This window comes from Etheostoma cragini, chromosome 1 (genome assembly GCF_013103735.1).
Source record: "Etheostoma cragini isolate CJK2018 chromosome 1, CSU_Ecrag_1.0, whole genome shotgun sequence".
Lineage (NCBI taxonomy): Eukaryota > Metazoa > Chordata > Actinopteri > Perciformes > Percidae > Etheostoma > Etheostoma cragini.
The window spans coordinates 28945347-28970344 of record NC_048407.1 but is presented as its reverse complement, the minus strand read 5'-3'; the positions used below and the strand labels follow the sequence as shown (position 1 = coordinate 28970344).

Below are 24998 nucleotides of genomic sequence, written 5' to 3'. Positions count from 1 at the left end.
TCTCTGATTTAACAATTGCACCCTTTATGCCCGGGGCCAGACAGCAAGTGTGAGTGCCAAGCTGTGCGGTCTAAACTTTTTACAGACTTGGGCTTCCTCTAATATTCATCTCAGCATATCCAAGACCACAGAGACTCAAAGTTACTGACTGCTGAGCAAAAGACTTTCCTGTTTTGGCCTCAGCCACATCCACTGAGGTCTGACAGCCCCCCTGCTGAATGTTAAGGCATTATTTAAACACTGATAACCGCCATTATTTTTGCTTTATATCTGACTGCTTCACGTATACCAAAGCACCTGTGGAACATTGCTACAGATTTGTCACAGGGGCCACAGAATCCGATATAATGGGGAATTCTTCTTTGTCGGAAATGTATTTCTAATTCTGAGGAGTCTGAATGCAAGCAAGCGAACAAACTTGAGGCAAGATGGTGGTTAAAATTAGGGCTGCACGGTTATTTTGATCACTGTTGAAATCACGATTAATGATCACGATTATTTGGTGATTTTAACCAAAATTTGTATTGTCACATTGGCTGTTTACAACTGCTTTTGCATCCATATTGTGCTATATTCCTCTTATGTTAAAGTTGTATGGTATACATACATACAGCTTCAACACATGTAAATGAAAATTATCTGGAATAAATAGGCTAGGATATGTTTTGTTTTTTTTATTTATCTTTGAGGAAGCAACTTCCATTGTTTTCAACAATAACGGATTAAAAGAGCTAGGGAGAGCATGTTACTCACAGAGCGACGGCTGACTCATTATGAATGGGTCCAGAACGGGTCGAATGGCGGGTCAGTGGAGTTACACACGTTGTGTGTATGAAATGTCTGTATCGTCAGTGCCCTGCACTACGATATTCTGGCTATAGGTCAAATCTCTCGCCCAGGTCCAGCAGGCTCCGTCTCATTCGCTTTTACTCTACAAACTGAATGAAGCATTTACTCTATCGCTCGATCACGCAAATCTGATCGTGGGAAGCCAAAATCGTGATTGTGATTAAAATACGATTAATTGTGCAGCCATAGTTAAGATATTAGGCAAGAGGAGGAGAAGCTTTCCCATGTTAAGTGTAATTGGCCTTGGTTAAGCCAATATTTAAATGTAAATTGTTTAAAAAAGAAAACATTAAAAAAGAAAAAATCTTATGGTGTTTGTTTTGTGACCTGCAGTAGTTTGTAAACGGACCATAGAAAGAGGAACGTCAGTCTGGTTATAAAACTATTTTTTGTTGTCTTCACATTTTGCACTATCAACTTCCACATGCAACAAACATCATTGTTTGACTAATTTTTGGGCACTCATCTTTCAAATGTTTATTAATGATTTAAACTCCCAGAAACTACTGAACTCGAGTCATGATGTGATTATACGTACTTAATTTGAAGTCTCTATATGCTGCCACAAGAAGACAGTTAAGGACATTGTCTTCTAATCTGAGGGATGCAGGACTGTCATCCACACAGGGAGTTCCACAGGCTCGCAAGTGTGTATTAAACGGAGGATAAATAGGCAGATGTAGTAATCTTAAGGAAGTATGGGGTTTAGGCTGGGGGCTGCTTGGGTGTGGTCCACAGCTGAAAAAACAGCTACTTGATTCTGATGGAACCACATGAGGGACTCTTCAGGCAGCATAATTACAGCCAAATTGCCAATTGGAATTACTCTGATAAATACTGTAATTTAGATTTTCCATTACAATTATAAATACATGATAACGACTTCTCAAAGCAGGAACAGTCAAGCCCAGATCTTTTGCAGGTGCCAATTTCAAACTGATGCTGTAACCTGAAATGAACCAAGAGATCTGACCATTAACCTCCTGACCTGTGTTTAAAGTGGGTCTGACACAGCATGGATTTAGTAGAAAACAGTGAGGGGGAATATGATAACTATTAGATTACTACACTGCTATTATTGACTTCTAGTTCTCTCAGCCATATGCTCTGCTCTTCTTGATAATGTTCAGGTTCAACTCTGATTAACTAATATATTTATACAAGATGTGACACTGATTCTCACAACACAGCTGAGCCTTTTGGATATTTAGTGCATCACCTCACCTAAAAAACAACATGTTTCACATCAGCAAATTCAGTGCTGTGGAAAGATGGTTTGGAATTCACAGTGACAAAAGATGATTTTTCTTCTCACATCCTCAGTGTTTTTCACACCTCACCCTCAGATCCTGACACCAGCTTAACACTGGGTGGGGGAATCTTATTTGAGCCAGGAAATACTGATTCATGGAGTTAGCCTTTGGACAGAGTGCCACTAAGCATCTTAGCACTGCTTCTCAAAGACGAGTCATGAGTAAATGATAAAAGTATGTGGTGCTTAACTATAGCGCTTCAGGTTGTGAGCTCAACTAATTCATTCCAGGAGAGCATACAGTAGAAGAGATAGACATTTTAATTACAGTAAGTTAACATAATGTGACAGAAAGTGGAGATGCTGTGCGTTTCTGTGCGAACACCTACCTCAACATCCTGCAGGCTGAAGTCGTTCTGGTCTTTGAAGTTGGCGGCCCCGGCACTCAGCTCCATCAACATCTTGGCGATTTCAGGCTTTATTGCTGCAGTCAGCCTGCTGGCCGCCTCCATAACGTGTTCCTGCACGTCCTTCAGTTGCATAGCTGCTTTGGAATAGTGAGAGTTCCTGAACACACTGCTGAACAGGTCTGTGAGGAAGGCGCTGGCCCGGCAGAACACATTGAGGGCATCCAAATATTTGGAGATACCTTGCTGGATGTCTGCAACTGCGGTGGTGGTGCCGGAAGGAGGTGGGTGGCAGCTGCCAGGCATGCCAACCCCGGTGCCCATGGGCGAAGAAGCAGAGCAAGAGGAGGCCAGGGAGGCGCTCAAGGACCGGCTCAGCTCAGGCATCTGGTACTGCTGGTGCTGCTGCACTTTCTGCTTGGACCCGCCGAGCAAAAAGCGACGCTTGTAGTCCATTTTACTTTCCTGCGCACTACAACAATACATAAGTGGTGCAACAGCACCGGAAGGATCTGTTTTTAGTTTGATTTCCTCACACAAAGTTCTCTTGTCTTCTTTACAAAAAAAAAACAACTGTCCACAGTCGTGGAACTGTTCAAGTTACATAAAAAGACAGCTCAAGAATCCCACCTGCCAGAGGCTCATGTCAGTATGCCTTGTAGAGAGGCAGGACAGAATTGGGAGAGGTCGGAGGGCAATCAAAAAGACTGGCAAGCTGAGTGAAATGCTTGAATGCAGCCCTGCTGCAGATACCTCAGGCCCAGCTTATGAAACAGCACAGATTCTCTGTTTCCAGCTCCAAACTAAATTATTATAATAGGGGAGGAAAAGTCAAAAACACTCCTTAATTACCTTAAAGTGACACTACAGCCAAGTTTTAAAGTGCATTAATTTTCCTTCAGAATGGCAAAAAAAAATCCTTATTCATACAGTTTATATAGAGTATATACACATATGTATTTACATATATATATATATATATATATATAAACCTATACCAGCCTGCACTAACAAAATAGAAAATCCTTTAAAAGCTGAAAGCAAAAATGAATCCAAGGAAAATCAGACACTGGTCAACAGCAAAGAGGAAAAATGACTAATAAAAAAATAACACAACAAGTAAATAAATGCTGGAATCAGAGGATGTGGTTTCTTGTACACTAGCTGGTAGAGGAGCTGTGGGAGGTGAAGGGCAGACAGATCCAGTCCGTCTCAAATCCTCTTCACAAAGCAGAACTCTGCAGGCAGTGAGCGAATGGCCAGCTGATAGCTCCGTCTGTCTGAAGTCTCCAGCAGCTGCCTGGATTCTCCCCTGTGTGCTGGCTGAGGTAGATATTACTCACTGCGAAAACAAGTGTGCTCCCAGGTCTCGCTGCTCTCCGCGGATGCAGATTAGAGCGACAAAGCACAAATGTATCTGTAAGGCCTCTAGGTCATTTCCTAAGAGAGGAAAGGGCAGAGACACAAAAGAGAAGGTTAACAGTATGTCAAAGAGGAAGGATGAGCAGAGTTTCAACCGGTTTACTGTTACACCCTCAAAAAACTGGACTGCCCTTTACAATTCAAAACATGGCCAATTATGAGGCAAACTTTACCTAACTTGTAGCATTTTCTCATTGGCAAATAGTAATACTGTACGTAAGGATTTTGTTAAGTTTTAATGACAAGCCTGTGTGACAGGAACACAAATATAAATTAAATATCAATGTACCTTGAAAAATAGTAACTTTCACAATAACAGTGGCTATTACTCTGAAAAGCTGAAGTGAGAAAGTTCAAAATCAAAATTTCTTAGTTCTCACCCTCTTCACTGTTAAAAAAGTGTAAGCTACAGAATAATCTAGTTTTGTTCAGTTTTAAATAGATCCATACAGTGCTAATATCCCGAGTATCAATTGAGACATCCATCATATCTGTGGGGTGTGTCAACGTTGTAGTGACATAACTTATTTTTCTGCTCTTTTTAAAAGAGGATGACATTTAGCCCATTTTTCTAAACTTGGTGGTAATATTATATTACTGTTTGGTAAAGAGCTGTGGTTTAAAGTTGAACATTTCTAGACGATTACTAACACCATACCTCACAGAGCGTCTCTGAAAGAATCTCTGGCAGTGTCTGGTTTACCAGAACACAGCTGCAGAGAGAAATTCCTGCAAGAAGCCATTGTTGGAAGACACTGCAGGGTCTGTTGAGCGACCCATAGTAGGAGTTACAATACTCTCATTATTCAATACCCAAGCATTATATGAACTGTCCTTCTCCCTTTGGCCTTTCCTCTTGATTATGAATTTACTATTTTTACATTGTCAAGATCAAGAGGAATTTGGTCTCACATCTCTTACTCTCTTAAGTAATCTTATTTAAAGACAGCCAAAGGTCAGCTGGTGACTGAATTTTAGAAAGACAAGGTTCAGTCTGAACACAGTTAATGACATTTCTGATCTGCAGTCATTTAAAATACTTCACGCAAACTTCAAAATAGCCTGTTTCAACAAAGCTGACAGAAACTTGAAATAAAAACTACCTTAAATTGGTTTTAGTAATTTATCTTCTTTCCTTTCCATGTATCAAAAGAAATGGGTCTATAATAACCTTTATGTGTCTGAGGAAAAAAAAAAATTTGAAGTGGAAACTGGATTCAATATTGTGATTTTGTGTTGTGTTGACCAGTAGGTGTAGCTTTCAAAGAGAACAGTCATAGTGGGATTGAAGTTGATACGGACACACTCCTGATGAAATTACACTGAATGGCACAAAACATCCATCACCAAATATCAACAGGATACTCTGTGTTAAATACACCGCATGGCTATCATTCTGTGGAACTTTCACACTCGTATCTTCCAGCACCATGCCGAAAGCTTCAGTATTTTGGGTCCGGAAAAAGAACTTGGAAGGAGGAATACCGTCCCCAACTAGATAACACCGTCTAGCCTGCTGTCATTGTATGCTAAGTGTCTGTGTCTGCGGAGTGGCCTTACATGCGTCGCTTCCGTTATGCATCCACGCCAACATTCTCCTGACCTTCAAACTTCCCTTCCTTTCCCAAACAGCGGAACGCCCAGTACAAATCGGCCCCCCTCATTTGTCCCTGGTCGTAAAGTAGAGAGACAAAGCCAAGGGAAACTAGTGACCTCCCCATGAAGGGACAGAAGAGATATGCTTTCCATTTTTTAACCCTTACATTACAGACAGGTAGGGCTGGGTAAAGTGCAAAGATCTTGATACCAGTACTGATACCATTGACGTGACTCTGATACCGGTTCCTGAATAATACTTATTCCCCCCCTCCCCAAAACCCTTTTTTTTTAAATCAAAAAAGTGCATTAAGTTGTTGGGAAAAAGACTACCAGTCATTTTTGTTTTGGTGGCCTTGCAAATCGACTTGTCTGTTTTGACATTTCTTCAAAACTCCATTGTCACATGCAGTGCAGAATAAAATGGAGGACCACAGCTGGAAATAATTACAACTAGTTGTGTGGACAGTGGTGAAACCACTTTAGGAAGGTGGTTTGAAAGACCAAAGTTAAATATCTAATCTTTGAGAAAACATTTGTTTTTTTTGGCAGTTTAATTAGCAGTGGTATTCCAGTCCCACAGTTTGACATCTGTTGACTCAAATCTTTCCTCCTTCCCCGATGGTAAAAACATGATAAATCGCATCAATGTTTTGTGTATTAAAATGTAAAAACGTTATATTATTAAGATTTGCAGAAAGAATATACGCTGTATGACATTGGTATGTAGTGTGGTACTGAGACACAGCATTTGTGGCTTCAACGAGTTCTGTGGATTCGGAAGTGAAAACCTCATCTTGGTTTGCTGTAGTTTATGGCTTCACACACACCTCTGAATGAAGGAAAAAGGTAGGAACTGATCAAGTACAGCAGGTTGTCTAAACAACAGAGACAGATATTTTAGGAGAAATTGTGGGCTACTTGCTTTTTTACATGGTTGTTCCAGGCAGACATAAATTATTTATGTTACGTTAGAGAGTGTTTGTGGTCTACATTTCCTTCCTGGCTTAACATTCCGTAAACAGCGGTTATCCCAAGAGGAGCAGACATGGCATCAATATTAATGAGGCCTGCTGACTTCTCGGGGTAGCTCTATTGGCTGCCAGCCTCCTGTTTCAGGGCCCACTGTATCAGAATTGCACCCAAACAAACACATGTGATAGCAGAGTCCCTCCGGATGCACTGGAGTTGTGCCAGCCGACTTGTATGTCCTTTCTCCAGCAGGGGCTGCTTGGGGCTATTGTTAGCACTACTTCCCCACTCACCGTACTTGTCAGCTGCTCAGCTTCAACAGGAAAGGGGGTTAAGGTTTCCTGGAGCAAGCTCCCTGTCGCCAGTAAGAAAAAACGTCAAACAAAGTATGCCACTGGGTAGGGGTATGTAGGAAATCATAGTACCAAGTATGATTTACCTGTCTGTGCAAAGAACCTCCAGTTAAAAAACTGCAGCTATCAAGAGAGAACTAGGGGACATTTGTTACTTCTTCAAATTGCTAGCATTCTAACAAAAAGCTTCAAAATGTTGTTGTTGTTTTCACTTAAGTAAATCTAATAGCCAACAAAAAAATAGCCATACATGTTCAATCTTACATAATTCTCCTCAACAACCAGCCTTGCTTTCATAATGGGAAACATTTACAGCTGGGATAGTGCCCAGTACATCTGCACCCTTCCAGTACTAGCCACTGAGCAGCTCCACTCGAGCATGCAAGTGCCATTGCTCAAAGGCACCTCCACACCAGTTGTTGAGATGCCTTTGCCTTTTTTCTTTTTCACGTACAGATTTGGCTAACTAAACCCTCTGGTCAAAAGCACTCATTATACCAATAGCAGTTACTTTTGGATCTGCTGCCATATTTATGTGACTGTCACATCACAGCTAGGTACTTTAACAGCTGTGGATGGCAGCTGGTAAGCATGCTGACAGCTCCTTATCCATTTGCCACTGCAAACAAACGCGGGCCCTCTGACACTCCAGCCACAGGCCCAAATTTTAGCTCTCTCATGAAGTCTATTTCAGCCTCCATGGGCAAAACAGCTGCCCTACGGTCCACACCTCACTTTTTTTAGACACTCCAAAAGGTTCAGCTAAAAGAAAAAAAAATGTTCTCCCCTACATCTGTTGCCAATGAAGTAAAGGAATGCATTTCCCCAGAACACTCTTAATGTGGGTTCAAACGAGCACAGAAAAGCACATCAGGACAACCAACATTCATCGCAAAACATCTCCTCAACATATTACGTCATTGTGAACAATTAAAATACAAAAGAACTTAAAAAGCAAGATTGTTTATTTGATAGGAGACCTTCCCTGAAGACATTCCATAGAGCAGATAAGCTACAGTTAAGTCTGCGAATCAGCAGACAGGTTGAGGAGGTCAGCCTAAATGACAGGACAAGTGCCGTGAGCAACTGTGTGACAGGAGCCGAGCCAGGCTCCTCTTGCCCACAGAACACAAGGAGAGTATTGTGGCAGGCCGTGGTCTCCTCATACCAGCACACAGGAAAAAAAGAAAACACTCACATGCAGCTGCATGACTTTGTGAGAGGAAGAGAAAAATAAAGGCCTTGGCTATGATTTAAAATTAACTGCAGGAATAGATATTCTGCCATCAATATAGTGTTACTCCTGGAATTATTCGTAAGCAGCTGCAGGTTTCGGTGGTTTGAGGGTTTGGTTTCCACAGCCAAGCCTGTGTTGGTCCCATTTTTGATCAGAGGGTTTGGAACTAAAAATAAATTTGCTTTGATAAACAGTTATAAAAAGCTGTGCATAGACATTTTTCTGTGAAATCATAGCAAATTCTGCTTAATTTGAATTTTTGGCAGATTCTACACTTTCTAAAGCAGTAGTGAAACTTGTCCTACAGCTGGAGCAAACTACTGTTGAGTTAGTTAGGACAAAGCCTAATACTCATATCAGTCAAGAGAGTGATGCAGTTGGTGAACAGGCTGGATAATATTAGGCTTACCTGTACTGCAATAACAAGACACTGTAAGTAGCTTATGGCTTCAATAAAAATAGCAGACTCACTAATCTAACAAAGGACATGGGGCCCACAGGTCTTTGTCGCATATGCAAACACACATTTCAACATGTGCCTTAATCAAATAGTAATATGTTCCAACATCCTAAGAAAGAAAAAAATGAATAATTACTTTCAGTGTCTCCTAGGGAATTAAGATGATAATGAAATTCTGAATGGGCACATCAACATCAATAAATAAGAAATCACATCTGATGTGATCTAATCAGAGCCTTTTCACAACGCATACATTCCTTAAAGTCAGTATTCAACTGATAGCAAACAAAACTAGCTCCGATATCCTTTTCAGTAAAGCAGCCTACAATCAAGTGTGTTTAGTGTGCCCAACCGGTGAGTTTTTACAATTGAGAACTGTGATGAAAGGCTCTGACGTCAGTTCCATTCATGAAAGGCTGGTGGCACCGTGGGGATGAAAATGCTTCCCTCAGCCTATACTGAGCGGGCTATATACTGAGGTTGCAAGTTGTGCTGCATGCCAGCCACTAGAGGGCTGTATTTTTAGCCAGGACAAGAGTCAGAATTTATTCTTCCGATTTAGGCACAATGAAACAGGATGTGGATGTGAAAATTCAGGCTTGGTCCCCGAAAAACTATGTCTGTATTTCAACCCAGAGAGCATGTGTAGAATAGGTTGAAAGGTATGAGTACAACAGGATATAGTAAGGTGATAACATGAGGAACCATATCATTGTACTGTGGTTCAAATCACCGCTGGCGCCTGACTTCCAACCTTCTAAACAAAAGCACAAGCAAACCTTTAAAAAAAAAAAAAATAATAATAATAATAATTTTAACATTTTGCCATGATTTCCTAAATGAATGGCCGCATGCAACTCAGCTTTTCTGCAGGGATTAATAAAGACAAGTATCATATTACATGAGAGCCTTGATCATCGTTTCATTGGATCATCTCTTACACACAAGCATTCATGCATCTCACTGGGAACATTTGACCGAGGGGCAAATAGCTGAACACAAGCTAAGTCTAAACTGGTTTCCCAGGAGACGAGGGTGATATTTCCCATGCTGCAAGCCCTGTCCCCTTATCTGCAAACTCGCTAGCTGCTTCCCTCTGGATAACAACTGGCATCTTCTTAATTTTTTCCACACAAATAGCCTATTTGGTTCAAAGTGTAGAAAATAAGCAGCGCTAACCAAGCAGTAGATGAAACAGCAGTGGACTAGATGTAGAGCTGAAACATCTCTGCTATAGAAGAAGCAGACCTCCGCCTCCCTGCCACACACCAGTGCAAATAGTGTTGTTAGTTTTGTGCATCCAAATGAAAATCCTGTCACACAGTACAAACTCAAACAAGCCTCTTTCTCTCTGATGCATCGGCAAGCTAAACTGTTGTAGGTGGATATTATCTAACACAGTGAGGCTGCACCAAACCATGTTTTTAACTGTTAGGCCAGAGGTGGACAACATGGCTAACTGACACAGAACATGCTTATTGTTGATGGTCAGTCTCTGGATTTTCCAGGAAATATTACCACTGTAATGTTGTCTAATTTGATGTACCCTTTGTACAACTAAAATATACCCCTACAATGCAGCTTTTATGTAATACGTTTCTTTGTCCAATCTTCTTTACCATTTTTATTAGGACTGCACAATATGAGTAAAATATCTAAATGCTTTGTTGATTATTTTGACTGATGTTGTGATTGTGATATATTTCACACAACATTTGGAGGGAATGATCATTTTTGTATCATTATTCTCATTTTCATTGAAAGATATTAAAATGAAACTATGATTTCGATGTTGCACTAGTGCATATTGTGATTTCGATAAAACTGCAATTTTATCATGAATTATAGTAAAATAATATGTTTACCTAGACTTAAGATGCTCTAAGGCAGGGTGTCCCAGAATGTCAGTTTAAAACCCTTTCAATACAGAATCACAGCCATAAAAAACTGTTGCTTCAAATCATCAATACATTATATTTAAGTATTGGGCATTTATAATATGATAATATACACTTTGACTTGTTTTTCATGTCAATGAGACATAACCGCTTAAAATGAACAGAGCACTTGATTTGCTTTACACAATTCAGTTACTACTAAGCTTTATGTTTGGGCCTTGCCGTGGAAGATGGTGTGTCACAAAAGTGTGGTTTAGTTTATCAGAATCCCCATCAGCTAGCGCCCTGACGTCAGCCAGCCTTGGGATCTGTACCAAAATGTTGAGATAACATTGAGATGCATACTCTGAGGTAAGTATGACCAATCCATAAATAACTAGAACATTTCTGAAAGGTGGTGCCTTATGGAAGCTAAAAACTGAAGATAAAACGTAAGATTCCTTCCAGTAACACCTGTCGTTCCTTTGATATTATGAAGGAGAAGACAGCTTTGTCAAAATATCAAACTTCAGAGATAAAATAGCTAGAGGCCACAGACACACACTTAAAGAAATCACAAAAAACTCAAGGAATCTGTCTGGTCCAATCTAAAACAAAAACACAAAAAAAAAAAAAATTTAAAAACCTCAATACACAATATGTTAGAATTCCAAGGTTTTAATAATACCATGACATAGGTACACTCCCCCCTCGCTCTGAAATGCTCATCTGTATAATCTAAAACTGTGCAGCAGGAGAAATATCAGAAAGCTTCTTTGTTGAAGAGAATAGCATTCAGGTCTGAGGAGACAGCGCCAGTAAAACACAGGCCAGGCCTGTACTCCACCCGAGGCAAGCGCAAACAGTCATCTTGTGACTGTTTGTCAACTTCCTAACATGTGCATCCGGATTCAATGTTAGACTAAGTAAAAGTGTCGCTCTTGGTCTTATCACATGTTGAAAAATACTGACAAGAAAAAGAGCAGTTCATTCACTGGGCTTACCATTCAGGCACACATTGAGTAAGCTATTGAAGAGAATGAGTTTAAACAGACAGGAATTTTGCAGAGCGGAGCACGTATTTATATAGTGACACAGCTGTAGCAGGTGTCAACACGTATATAGGTTCAGGGTTGTTTCAATGGAAGTTGTACAAGTAGGGCTGGGTGATATGGAGAACATCAAATATCACGACATTTGTATACAAATTCCTCGATATCGATACTGCAACGATATTGTAGTGTTGACTATTGGTGCTTTCACAAAATATTTACACAATAGGATTTTGACTTAGGAAAAGTCAACACTTATGGCATATTACGATATCCAAAATCTAAGACAATATCAAATCTTATACCCAACTCTAAAGCTCTATGTACAAGCTTGCTAAACTCAACAAAAAGGCAATTACCTTAACATGACAGCATTTGCAAAATCTAAAATAAAACAGTCAAAACTATACTGGGCCCCTATTCAACATCAACATCCATACCAATCTTATGACTAAAAACAACCCCAAAACGTTCTATGATTCAAAGTTAAAAAGGTCAAAACGTTTTTATATTTTTGAACAATGTGGACAACTTTTTATTTATTATTAGGCAGCAAAAACAAAACATCACTCCAACCACATTAGAAGAAAACTAAAACTAGCTAAATTTGATTTACCAATTCTGTTGATGAAAAACATACCGCAGTCAAATAGAATAATACACTGACAAGAAAAGCTGATTTTCAGCTTCTACCAGGGAACAGACTGGCCGCCTTTGACAAACCTTGCAGCCCTAGATAATTTTTCTTTCAGACATCCAATGCAGAGACAAACACCCTCATTCACTGACTGTGATCAGGGGCAATCTCCTTGTTCTTCACATGATCAAATGCTATGGGCAACTGAAGGGTTAATTCTATTTTAACTTCTACACTCCATCGACCAAAACAGGAAACACTGTCCACATGATTTCAAAACAATGATCCCTGGCTAGACTGTTGATACCGACACTCCTCGACAGAATTGGGGCAATGTTACATATTAACGCAATTCCAGATATCTCAAATGTACTGTAGAGCCTACACCAAGCCACGTTACAAACCCCACTGTGGCTGTGTAATAAGGTACTGCTCTTGTATTAGCACGGTAGGATTATTTACTATCAGTTTACAGAAATTGGAAAACAAAATTGTTCCTAGACAATCTGTTGCTTGATCCAAAAACATTCAATCATGACCGTGTATTTAAAGCTTTTCTGTGAAATGCACCTCTCTAGTAGTTCCTGCTGCTCTCTATACGGTATCAAACACATCACGGCTACACTCGGGCGATAGGGTAATAATACAACAGCGAAACACGGTTCGATACTTAGCTAATATTGCAACTTCAATGAGGCAGAACATTAGTTGGTTTGTTTTGTACTCGCTAATGGATTATATTAAAACCCCGATCACTATTTGGCAGGAAGGTGTAACAGAATCCCCGCAAGCGCAGTTAGAAACTCTATGGGATGTTATGGCCCAAGTCATGGGAACACTATGTCGCAGCTATTAATACGGCCTTTTAACGCCCTAAATGCAGAGTCGCCGGAAAGGCTTCCTCGGCATCAACACACCAAACGTTAGAAAAGCGAGTGACGATACGTACAGACGGCGAGTGACGATACGTACAGACGGCAAGTACCCGGTACCATATGTCGCCTGCATTCCCGACTTTGACACTCGCCCACTGGCCACACAGAAACAGACGCTGAACTTTCCATGAAACACATTAATATTGTCAATCTTACATCAACCACAGACATAAATTACACTGCCATATGAGCTGCAAATCACGTATTTGTCGTTCGAATGTCTCAACGTAAACCTACATACCTTTTTGTGCGGTGAGCAAACGTTTGCGTTACCCACTGCAGCGCATAACTTACAACCAAGAACGCCCAAGTCCGTTAACAGACATGCAGTCAAACCCAGTTGCTGCTAACGCTAAAGCGCATTAACTTACTAGTCTGTCTTAACTAGCTAACTGCAGTTGTCACGGCTATCCGTTGTCAAACCGTGGATTAAATGTGGAGCATCGCACATAGATACAAACCAGCGGCAATGAAAACAGAAATAACCGATACCGCCAATCCCTCCTCCTTCGCTAGCATAGGCGGTGGATGCGCCTCATCAGCAGAGATCAAATTGAGTTTGTACACAATAAATGTGTATAGAGGCACAAATATTTCACATGTGTTTGCAGCCTTCTCTAAAAACATCTGTCTGACTATGTATGGGGGGCTACGATTTTAATTATGAAGAGAAAATGCAAATATGCATGTCAGAGTGAGGTGCGTCCGATAATAGACGCATCGGAGTTGCATCGGTTCTAAGCAAGCTAGCTACAAAGCTAAGCGAGCTAACGTTAGCTATCCAGCTAGCTCTCTGCGACACGATTGTAAGCGCTCATGGAAAACACCAGCAAATGTAAGCGGGCCAGTGGTACTCCAATATAAGCCAACAACCGTATGCACCGCCGTAACCCATAGAAAACCAAACAGCTTCAGTAAAACACAAGACAAATGTTAGTAGACGTTAAGTTAATCACCACATCGCTCACCATCTCTAGGCATCCACCCTCTTGACAGCGAATCCCCTGTCTGTGTCACAACCGTTAAGACCACATCAATAAAAACAAAGACTTCCGGTGAAACCTTCACAATAAAACCGTTGCAGACAAAACAACGTTTAAACAACTGGTCCACTTCTGGTAGGATTTTAAACCTGGTTTTAAATAACTTATATTTGCATTTTTTTGTTTTGTAATTTCTAAATATTATTTTATATATTGTTTTGTATTACCACCAATTTAATATGCCAACACAGAAAAAAATCCCGGGATTTCTGGGTGCCTGTCCCTTTAATTTGATTTTAGACTAAAAAAGATGTGCGTTTAAAAAACATCATGGAAGAATTGTATTAGGAAAAATATAGCAGGGCAACATGCCTATTCAAGTGGAAGTGGAACCAAACGTATATCAAACCTGATAGTTAGCATTACACTGAATTGCTGGTGTACCTTGGCGGAGAAGCAGTTTTAGCATAAGTAAGGATGCTAAATCAAAACTAGCCTATATCATGCATGTGTAATCATTTCTCTTTAAATAGTTTTAGTCTTCATCAAGGAAACTGGTTTTCTCATCTGAGCCATTTACTCAGTAATTAACAGTAACAACAGTTAAAGAACTATGAGTGTTTAGTGTCAGAACGGCAGATTGGGCTACTTAGTCATATTGATAATTACACTGACCAACCAATCATCGTGATTTATTTCAGGGAATTTCATTAGTTGATGTCATCCACTTCACCTTTATTTTGAAATTTACAGACCATTCCCGAAATTAAAATGGTTTCAAGCCCGCAACACCCACACATCGGAACAATAGCGGTGTGAGAATTATTCACGGTTTCCCCCCGGGGAAAAAAGCTTCTCAACAAAAACTCTTAGACTCTAAAATGGAAAGTGGATCACCAAATATAATTACGTTATTAGAAGTCTACTACTTTTCAAATTTTGGTAATTTACTATGTAATATGCCTCTCACAGTAGGGCCTAGGTAATTTATGCAATAGGCCTCTGCACATGACAGTAGGTTATACTGGGTTTCACTAGTCATCCTTGTGATGTGAAATTGTAAGTTTATTCTACTCGTGCACTCCTTTATCTTTATTTCGGATCCCCATTCGCTGCTATAACAATGTAGCAGAAAAACAATCACAACATATAAAAATCCCATTCACTTTTACATACCTTTGAAACAAGAAATATACAAGAATATCATAACTTCTTGCTTCCTACATTAGCACTATTGTTTTAAAATACATACAGTATTTTTAAAATGATTCCATTCAGATAATTTCTTTCAGATATCCCTCTTCAGTTACACCACTTAAACCATTTAATGTTATTCTTGTCGTTTTGATATACCACTCTGACTATGCCTGAAAAAGAATAATCTGTTCTAACTATACTAAGCTTTTCCCGCCCTCTATTGTTTGAGAGAGAATATTACATCCAGCACTACATTCCTTTTTAAAAACGGTCACTTGGGGGCGTGGAGGTCCACAAATTGCTGCTGGAGTTGTTTTTGGCTGAGGTTCATGGGGTTTGTATAGTGTAAAAATACATGCATTCAATAAGTAATAACTTGTTGTCAACTTTTATACTTTGTTAATTAGGGTATTAGATACTTTTATACAAATGAATGTATCTCTATATAATACAATATTTGGCAACCATGATACACTGTTTGTAATGTCAGTGATGATGCATTGTGCAATGACTATTTATAATATCCACAGCTACTGTTTATTTCAAAAGAATTTAAGTGCAGCAGAAGAACGAACCACAATACTGTATGTACCATGTGAACGACATGCCACTGAGTTGCAGTACTGATGACGCTTCCCTATCAGCATACACTGTAACCCTGCAGGACAGTGTGGAGGTGGGACATGCACGGGTCCTGAAAATAGTGTGTCTCTTGTAGGAGGGGCAAGTGTGGGTCTGGTCTGAATGCCCTTCAAAAAGCTTTTCCCTGACCTGCTTGGCCCCACTCAGCCAGGCTAGTTGAGCATAGCGGAGAACAGGAAGCCCCTCGGGACACCATGGGACTCACACAGGACCCCAATTTCCAAAAGCTGCAGGACTGGTACACAGCCCACGCCCTGAACCTCAACATGAGGCACATGTTTGAGGCTGACAAAGAGAGATTCAACAAGCTCAGGTATGCATACCAATTACACTTATGTTGAAAAGCAGTTTGCACAGGTAGTTGATATATGAGATAAATGTAGATATTTGTTTGTATGTAAATTAGCTGTAATAAAAGTGTGACTATGCTCTGTCTATTATCTGTTGCCAGTCAAATTCATTTTGATAATGCTCTGATGCATTCCTTCTCTGCAAACTGTGCAGGGTCATTACATAATACTGAAAACTTGCGGTCAAACCACCACTTGACCACACAATCATACTTTGTTTGTTTGGATATTGTTTGTTTTCAGTCAAAATGTGACAGTAGTTGTGATTTTCTGTACTTTCATACATTCATTATTGTCCAAATGTACAGGTTTTGTTCTAGTCTACACTGACATTTTGACTATTCATTTTACAATTTAAGCAAGAAGACTAAACATTGACCCCCATGTATGCCTGTTATGATCATGCAATATGTATCTGCTTATCTTACCTGGATAAGGATGTTAAAGTGTAAGCCTTGATCTGAATTCTGAATCAAAATGTCACAATATTTCTTGTTGTGGTCGCTGATGTCTTTCTCTGTTTGGACAGCCTAAGAATGAAAACTGAGGATGGAGACATTCTTCTGGATTACTCCAAGAATCTTATCACTGATGAAGTCATGAAGATGTTGATTGATCTGGTAAATTCATTTCCATCCTAAAACGACTTACTTATTGTTTACTAATAATATAATTGGATTATGATCTGATATGGGCAACTGTAAGAGGATAATCCCATCAGTCCTTGCAGCAAGATGGAAGTGGGGGTCCATTTATCTGATATAGGCTTCTTCTAACAAAAACGTAACAAAATATATTTTTATGTACCCATGTTGAATGCATTGATTGGAGGAATTGATCATTAATTTGAATCATAGCCACAACATGCCATCCAACATTTGGGGTGGGAGTAGCTCAGTCCATAGGGAGTTGGGTTGGGAACTGGAGGGTCGCTCGTTTAAGTACGGAGTGTGGATTGGCAGCTGGAGAGATGCCGCTCTTGAGCAAGGCACCGTACCCGCTCAGGGCGCTGGTCCCAAACATGCAGCCCACTCACTCTGACATCTCTCCATTTGGGCATTAATAGGTCTTTGATGTGTGTGTATTTCAGGCCTTTTTGAAGGGATTAGTAACAAAAAAGAATGTAAATTGTAATTTCCCCACTTGGGATCAATAAAGAGTATACATTAAGTTATAACATGTATTTTTATTTTTCAGGCCAAGTCAAGAGGCATTGAAGCTGCCAGAGAGAAAATGTTCACTGGAGAGAAGATCAACTTCACTGAGGTGCTAATTTTTTACCACATGTCAGTTTTAACTTGTCCAGAGGTAAGGCAGGGTTTACCTCTGGACATTTATCCTGGTGGGGTGAAACAGCCACTGACACAGAATCTACATCCTGAGACGCTTGAACATATGCTTTTTGGCTTGTTAAAAAATTTACATTGAAAACAGTGAATTCAACAGCGGAAACATTTTTTACTCCTTGATCACCAACAAAATAAGCAGCCAAGAGTACTGTGTGTGTTTTCTTTCCTGGTGCTGGGGATATAAAGGGCCGCGCTGTGCTCCATGTGGCTCTGAGGAACCGCTCCAACACTCCCATCATGGTTGATGGCAAGGATGTGATGCCAGAAGTCAACAAAGTTCTTGAGAAGATAAAGGGCTTCTGTCATGTGAGTTAAAAAAATAAATAAAATAAACAGAAAGATGCAAAATCCCAAACCTTTAGTGCACTGGAGTTCACACATTTCCCAGTATATGCTTAGCTATCCGGCTCAAGAAGGTTTAATGCAGCCATCATAATGTTTACAATGATTGCGTTTGTCTGTTGCAGAAAGTTCGCAGCGGTGAGTGGAAGGGTTTTACAGGAAAAGCCATCACAGATGTTGTCAATGTTGGCATTGGAGGATCTGACCTTGTGAGTGTAATTTCTGGAAAGATTTCAATGCATTTTATTGCAGAATTTCAATGAGCCATCACAGCTTTTACTGCTATGTCCTTTTACAGCCACACACAGTCCCTCCTGTGAGGTGAGCCACAGTTTTATCTTATCTAGTCTTAACTTTGAACTTGAATTGATTTGACTGGCAGGGCCCCCTGATGGTGACAGAGGCCCTGAAACCTTACTCAAAGGGTGGACCGCGTGTGTGGTTTGTTTCAAATATTGATGGAACGCACATCGCCAAAACCCTGGCACAGCTGAACGCTGAGACAACTCTCTTCATCATCGCATCCAAGGTAGCTGGTTTACACAGAGTATAGCTTTTTTTTTTTAAACGCACCAGATTAACATCTCACATCTGAAGAAATAAATGCCTTTGAATTCATATTCATGTTTGCATCATTAGTTTCTAGTAAATCTTACATAGACGGTCCAGTTGTAAATCAAGCTTCCACTCAGGCAGATGAATCTGCTTGAGTTCAGTCCAGGAACAGCAACAGCTATAAGATTATCTGTTATTTACAGTTATTCCATAAAAACTCAATCGATAATCCATTCAAGGAATTGCTTTTATTTCACATTTAGTCAAATTAAATATCCAACAGCATGGCCAAGCACAGACAATGAGATTCTTTATTTTTCTGTTGTCATTTGGTGCAGAAATTCTCTAGTTTCTTTTTTGCAGGTAGATCTGTACCATAAGTTTAGTTGCTTTATATGTATTTTAATACTTGGCTGTCTATGTATTTTGTCTGTCTAATTCTCCATTTATAGACGTTCACCACCCAAGAGACCATAACCAATGCTGAGTCGGCCAAAGAATGGTTCCTTGAGCATGCCAAAGATGTGAGTATGTAGCCGCCTCAGATAGCAGCAGCAGCAGCAGCATTATGTTAGGTAGCCGATTGATAACCTTCAACCCTATCTTCTCTATGTTTCAACAGAAAGCTGCGGTTGCTAAGCACTTTGTGGCCCTTTCCACAAATGGAGTAAGTCACAAAACACAACTTTACAGCGTAAACCTTCTCTTTCTGTCCAGACATCTGATCCTAACTGTCCGGCTTTTCTCTGTTTCCCCCTTTAGCCTAAAGTGAAAGACTTCGGCATCGACACAGAGAACATGTTTGAGTTCTGGGATGTGAGTGCTCTTTTAGCCTTAACTCGGCCTGTGTACAGCAGGTCCTTTCCTCATCCACAGACTTTGATGGGGGCCGTAGGCAGCGGGTATAAATAGGCTAGGCTTTTGACCTGTGAAGTAGGTGGGACAGATGCTCTGGCCCGCAGCTGCTGGGTAATCAGAAGCCTCTCTCATCAGACTCAGTTATTATTGGTAACAACCTTCTCTCTTGCAGAGGTTACTGTAAAGGCTGGGTTGCTTCAAAGGTCAGCAAGCTGCATTAGGTTGCAGCTATAATATGTCCATTATGTCATAGAAATAATGACTGCCAGTGTTTTACACTCATTACATGTCGAAAGTATACAGTATTTTCTGTCCCGAGAGTTAAAAAATGTTGACCAACAGGACAGGACAAAAAAATCAAAGGCATTTTTCGTCCGGATCGTACAAGTAGTACAACACACAAATTTATACTTATGGTTAATTGCATGAGTGTTTCTGTTCGCGGTTACCAGCACCTTCTGTTGTGTGCAAAGATCATTTGTCTTTGATTAAAAACCTACATTTTGCAAATGATTTTTAGCATTTTCTTTTTTCTTCTAGTGGGTTGGCGGTCGTTTCTCCTTGTGGTCTGCAATTGGAATGGCCATTGCCCTGCACATTGGTATGTCCAGTGAAAACACTTTTTGTATTTTTTTTACAGCAAAATCAAATTATTCAACACCCCTTTATTTTGAATTTTTGACTATCTGACTTTGGCGCATCCCAGTAGTATCAAAAACAACTCTGTGGCAGACAGCAATGCAAGCATCTTCCCTCTTATTACAAAGCCCATAATGACGTAACGTGTTGTAGTCATGCATAGCAGTACTTTGAGAACATGTTAACACGCTAACGTCTGAATTCTAACTAATTCTAAAATGCTGATGTTCCGCAGGTATAATACTGTATCTGCCATGTTAACATTGTGTTAACCTGCTATATTGCTAATTACCACTAAACACAAATTACAGCTGAGGCTAATGGGAATGTCATTAGTTTTGCAGCTATTTAATCGTGAACCAAAGTGTTTGACACCCTGTTTAGACCTGATGGAATCAAAAGCCAAGGGATCATTTCTACCCCTTGCTAGCATGGCTAAAAAGTCTCCACACAGTGGCTTTAGTACATTTATAGAACCTGTTCTTGCTGATTTTGTTGTGGAGACACACTGAAAATTCAAGCTTCATTATAAAAACAAGCAGTAATAATCAGTTCAGCTGTTTAATCAATAGTTTACTCAGTAGTAAACCTTTCTGTCACATCTCCTCTCCTCTTCAGGCTATGACAATTATGAAAAGCTTCTTTCAGGAGCTCACTGGATGGTAGGTACTTCTCCAACACCTTCAGTCCTCCACCTCTGTGGTGTAAAATAACTATTTATATGAGTTTTCCCGGGGAAAGGTTACAGAACACATGGATGTAAATTAGCCTGCCTCCCTCTCCTGCAGGACAACCACTTCCGCACTGCTCCTCTGGACAAGAACGCTCCTGTGCTGCTGGCTCTGCTGGGCATCTGGTACATCAACTTCTTCCACGCTGAGACCCACGCAATGCTGCCCTACGACCAGTATATGCACCGCTTCACTGCCTACTTCCAACAGGTCTGCCCCCACAGTGCTGCAGGCCTCACAGGCCTTTGCAAGATCATCCAAGAGAAGATTATAAGTAGTATTTTATATTGTTTAATAAGTTATTCAAAAGATAAGTATGATCATGGTATGCAGACTGAGAGAGCAACACGATGGCTGTGTTAACAGTCCACACCGATCAGGGAGACCTGTTGTGATAAGGATTTGTTATCTAGGGTGACATGGAGTCAAATGGAAAGTACATCACTAACCATGGAGCACGTGTAAACTACCACACTGGGCCGATAGTGTGGGGAGAACCAGGAACCAATGGACAGCATGCCTTCTACCAGCTCATCCATCAAGGTAAAATCACCAAAGAGCATCATTCAATTACAGCAACGTATTTCAGAGTTTCTAGATTTTACCAACAAGTATTCTATCATCTTTAACCTATCTTTACTGGTAGCATTGCTGGCTGGTTAGCCCCATGCCATGAGTCTGTGAGTCACTTGTAAGTATAAAAAGAATGAAATAAACGTGTGCGTATATAAATGTACCACTAAAGCAGTCCAACTGTGTCCAATTCAGGAACACGCATGGTTCCTTCTGACTTCCTGATCCCAGCTCAGTCACAGCATCCCATCAGGGACAACCTGCACCACAAGGTACCACTTGTGTGAGAGGATTGTCTCTGTCTCAAACAGTGTGTTGAATGGTTACAGACCTCTAGTGTGGTCTTGATAAAGTTCCTCACCTTGGTTAATTTAGCACAGCTCTATAAATGATTTTTGTTTCCTTTTCTTGTTGATAAGTTTGTGTTATCAAGTATTGAGCATTGAGTTGTATGCCAGTGTATTTATTCACTGAATGAAGTCAAGATATAGTTTTTCACATTTCCTAAATTGTGTCACAGACAGCAAAGATCATCTTGTGACCTCTAAGAAATTTTTATCCCCAAATTGTGAAATAGTGATCTGAGCTACCGCTGCAGTGGTGTAAAGTTAGTGTGTGCGTATTAATTACCTGGAAAACCTGAGGAATACATATTTTGGCGAGATCATGCTGAAAGGTCAAAGAATCTACCACCACAAGCCATATGAAGTGACATAACTTACTGTATGTGAGACCCAAGAGGGTTGTTTGGACCCTAACCCCTTTGCTGACAGGTTTAACTGAATGTGTATTATTGGAAAGATGCATGAGAACACTGTAAAAAAAAAAAAAAAAAAGATTTAAAAAAAACTACATCTTATAGCAACGAATCAGCTACAGATCTGAAAGACAATGTGTCAACAAATTAGAGTACAACACAGAGACTACTGGGTTGCAAGACTGACTTCTATACTCACTGTAAAACATACACTGTACTATACTGTAGCTGAAGGTGTGTGTTGGATGTGGCCCTAGATCCTGCTGGCTAACTTCCTGGCCCAGACAGAAGCTCTGATGAAGGGTAAGACCACAGAGGAGGCCAAGAAGGAGCTGGAGGCCAGCGGCCTGAGCGGAGAAGCTCTGGAGAAAATCCTGCCACACAAAGTAAGTAAAAAAAAGTCATGAAAAAGGCGCAGTGACCACATCCCCCCTGTACTGTCGTCTCTCCACTGGTTGCCTGTCATCTTTAGAATCCATTTAAGATCTTATTGATGTTTTTAAATCTCTTAATGGCCTGGCACCATCATATGTATCTGATATGTTGATTTTGCACACTCCAGTCAGAGCATGTAGGTCTGCTGACCAGTTGCTTTTAGACTGTCCCAGAACCAGAATGAAAACCAGAGGGGACAGAGCTTTCTCAGTAGAAGGTCCTAAGATCTGGAATTCTCTCCCTCTCTACATTAGAGCAGCTATCTCTGTTGAGAGTTTTAAATCACTTTTAAAATAACTCAGCTTTTTGCACTGGCTTTTAACACAAGCTGAGCTGTGACATTTTATTGCTATTGATTTAAGCAAAGTTTTTAACTGTTGTCTGTCTTTTTAGTTTTTTGCTTATTCTGTTTTAGATGTAATTTTCCGGTTATTCATTATGCTTTTATTTTATGTTATCTATATTTGTACAGCACTTTGAGGCAGTAGCGACTGTTTGTAAATGTGCTATAGAAATAAACTTTGACCTTGACCTTGACCTTGATATCAAGAAGAAACTGACTTTCAGAGTCTCACTCAGAGAATGAGCTCTCATAACAATGATACCAAAATTAAACCTGAATTTAAGTGGAGAGGGCGTAATATACTGTTACTCATACAAAATGAGTCATGTTTGACATGAGGAAGTGCAAACCACAGATTAGGACCAGAGTAAGAAAGCGTTGGAGGTAGTGCCCTCCAGTGACCACGACTAACCATAGCTATCAAAAAACCTATCATGAAGAACATTGGGGATAATGGAATGCACAAAGTTATGTATTATGACATTCTTCTATTTGTTTAACACAGGTATTCCAAGGAAACAGGCCAACCAACTCAATCATCTTCAAAAAACTTAGCCCATACACACTTGGAGCCCTTATAGGTGAGAGCAAACTATGTTTCTGGTAACTTACAGCCCCTGATGACACTAAAATGAAGCTGTTGGATAAAATGGTGCAGCACTGTCATTGTTGCTGGTTGTACAGGTAGTTCTGTTTGTTTATTTGGATGTGTTTTAGCTCATGGCTACCCTCCCTATGGTCCAAATTAAAGTCCCAATAAAAAACATTTCCAGAAATACTGTACGGCACATACTTACACATTATTTATATATATATATATATATATATATATACGTATATATATACACACGATTATTACTTGCACTCCGACTCAGTTTGCGTAATAACATTTCACACAGTGTGCAGTAATGCAATGTCTGTTGACAGTCAGAAAAGTGTTACTATTTATTTTATTACTCTGAAATCCCATTGAATGTAAAACTCACAACCACGTTCCCCCTCTGCAGTCATTTTTGCTGTTGTGATCATGATTATTCTTATCTTACAGCGATGTATGAGCACAAGATCTTCATCCAGGGTGTCATGTGGGAGATCAACAGTTTTGACCAATGGGGGTGAGACAGCCTTTACTATACCCATACTTATACATTATACACTGCCCTATATGAACTACTGAGCAGCTCAAATTGTGTAACCCCCGTTGTAAAAAAAGGAGTCTTGGGTTTGACTATTTCAGTCATCGCAAACATCTTCATCATATATATTAAACCCTTCCAAGAATGCGGCTCCCACCTTCCTGAGAAACAACTTTCAAAATATTAATTAACACAACATTAGGATTGTTTTGTATTAATTATATGTACAGTATATTTTCATTCAGCTCTTTTAATCTGGGATTATAGAGTTGAACTTGTTAAAATAACTTGTGTCATTGAATGCTTTGCATTGAAGGGGAAGGTGCATCTCTGTCCCAACCTCACCTGTCGAACACTGACCACGTGTTCTGTTTGTTTTTTTGTCGTCTGTCTTGCGTTTGTGTCTCCGCATTATCAGAGTCGAACTGGGCAAACAGCTCGCCAAGAAGATTGAGGCAGATCTCAAGGACAGCGCAGAGGTCCACTCCCACGACTCCTCCACAAACGGACTCATCAACTTCCTGAAGACTAACTTTGCCTGAAGCCCCACACTTTATTCCAGACCATTACCCATCTAATCAGCTCATTAGCTGCAGGGACAGGAGGCTCGTAGAGGCAGCTGGTCACTCCCACGCAGTGGAGCTGAAGCACTATATGTTTTTACTTTCATTATGAAAAATGTGACTGTCTACAGTGCTGTCTATTCTATGTTTGTTCGTTCACCACTGTGAGGGGAAAAAGCTTTTTGTATTAGAGTTGTGGAAGGCAGAGTGTGTGCTCGCACTGTCTCTCAACTGTCAGATAATAGTTTCTGGAATAAATATCTTTACACAACACCCATTTCAGTGTCAGTCATAATAGTAAAACAAAAATAAACAGCCGTTCATCGTGCTGTAGGGTACAAATTACTGTAATAATGTGCATTAAAGTACTGCTAAAACACTTCATGAGTTTATGTATGCAACACATCACTAGATGGCATCAGAGTGCCAGATTATATTACTGGGAGCAAATCAGCCACCCAGTGATTTACCATTTATTCAGTAGAACAAAGGGTCA

General features: G+C 40.1%; 2 protein-coding genes across 3 annotated transcripts in view; one reads left to right on the top strand and one right to left on the bottom strand.

The window, feature by feature from the left end:
* LOC117947602 (uncharacterized protein KIAA0355-like) overlaps positions 1-14098 on the bottom strand; it is a 31071-nt gene extending 16973 nt beyond the window's left edge. Inside the window, exons 1-3 of one of the 2 annotated variants that reach the window (XM_034876689.1) lie at positions 14018-14098; positions 3668-3948; positions 2491-3311 (exon numbers count right to left, since the gene is read on the bottom strand). In XM_034876689.1, the coding sequence (XP_034732580.1) occupies positions 2491-2994 (504 nt within the window). In that variant the 5' untranslated portion in view covers positions 2995-3311; positions 3668-3948; positions 14018-14098. The remainder of the gene's footprint in view (positions 1-2490; positions 3312-3667; positions 3949-14017) is intronic. The other variant, XM_034876699.1, reaches the window with a different exon arrangement.
* Positions 14099-15919: 1821 nt separating this feature from the next.
* Positions 15920-24777, top strand: gpib (glucose-6-phosphate isomerase b). Its single transcript, XM_034876077.1, has 18 exons — positions 15920-16184; positions 16751-16841; positions 17419-17487; positions 17757-17876; positions 18038-18121; positions 18295-18441; positions 18920-18991; positions 19090-19134; positions 19230-19283; positions 19866-19926; positions 20583-20626; positions 20753-20905; positions 21109-21238; positions 21464-21540; positions 22283-22411; positions 23309-23384; positions 23852-23918; positions 24358-24777. Exons 1-18 carry the CDS (start codon positions 16066-16068, stop codon positions 24479-24481), a joined length of 1662 nt encoding a protein of 553 aa, XP_034731968.1. The 5' UTR covers positions 15920-16065; the 3' UTR covers positions 24482-24777.
* The last annotated feature ends 221 nt before the right edge of the window (positions 24778-24998 follow it).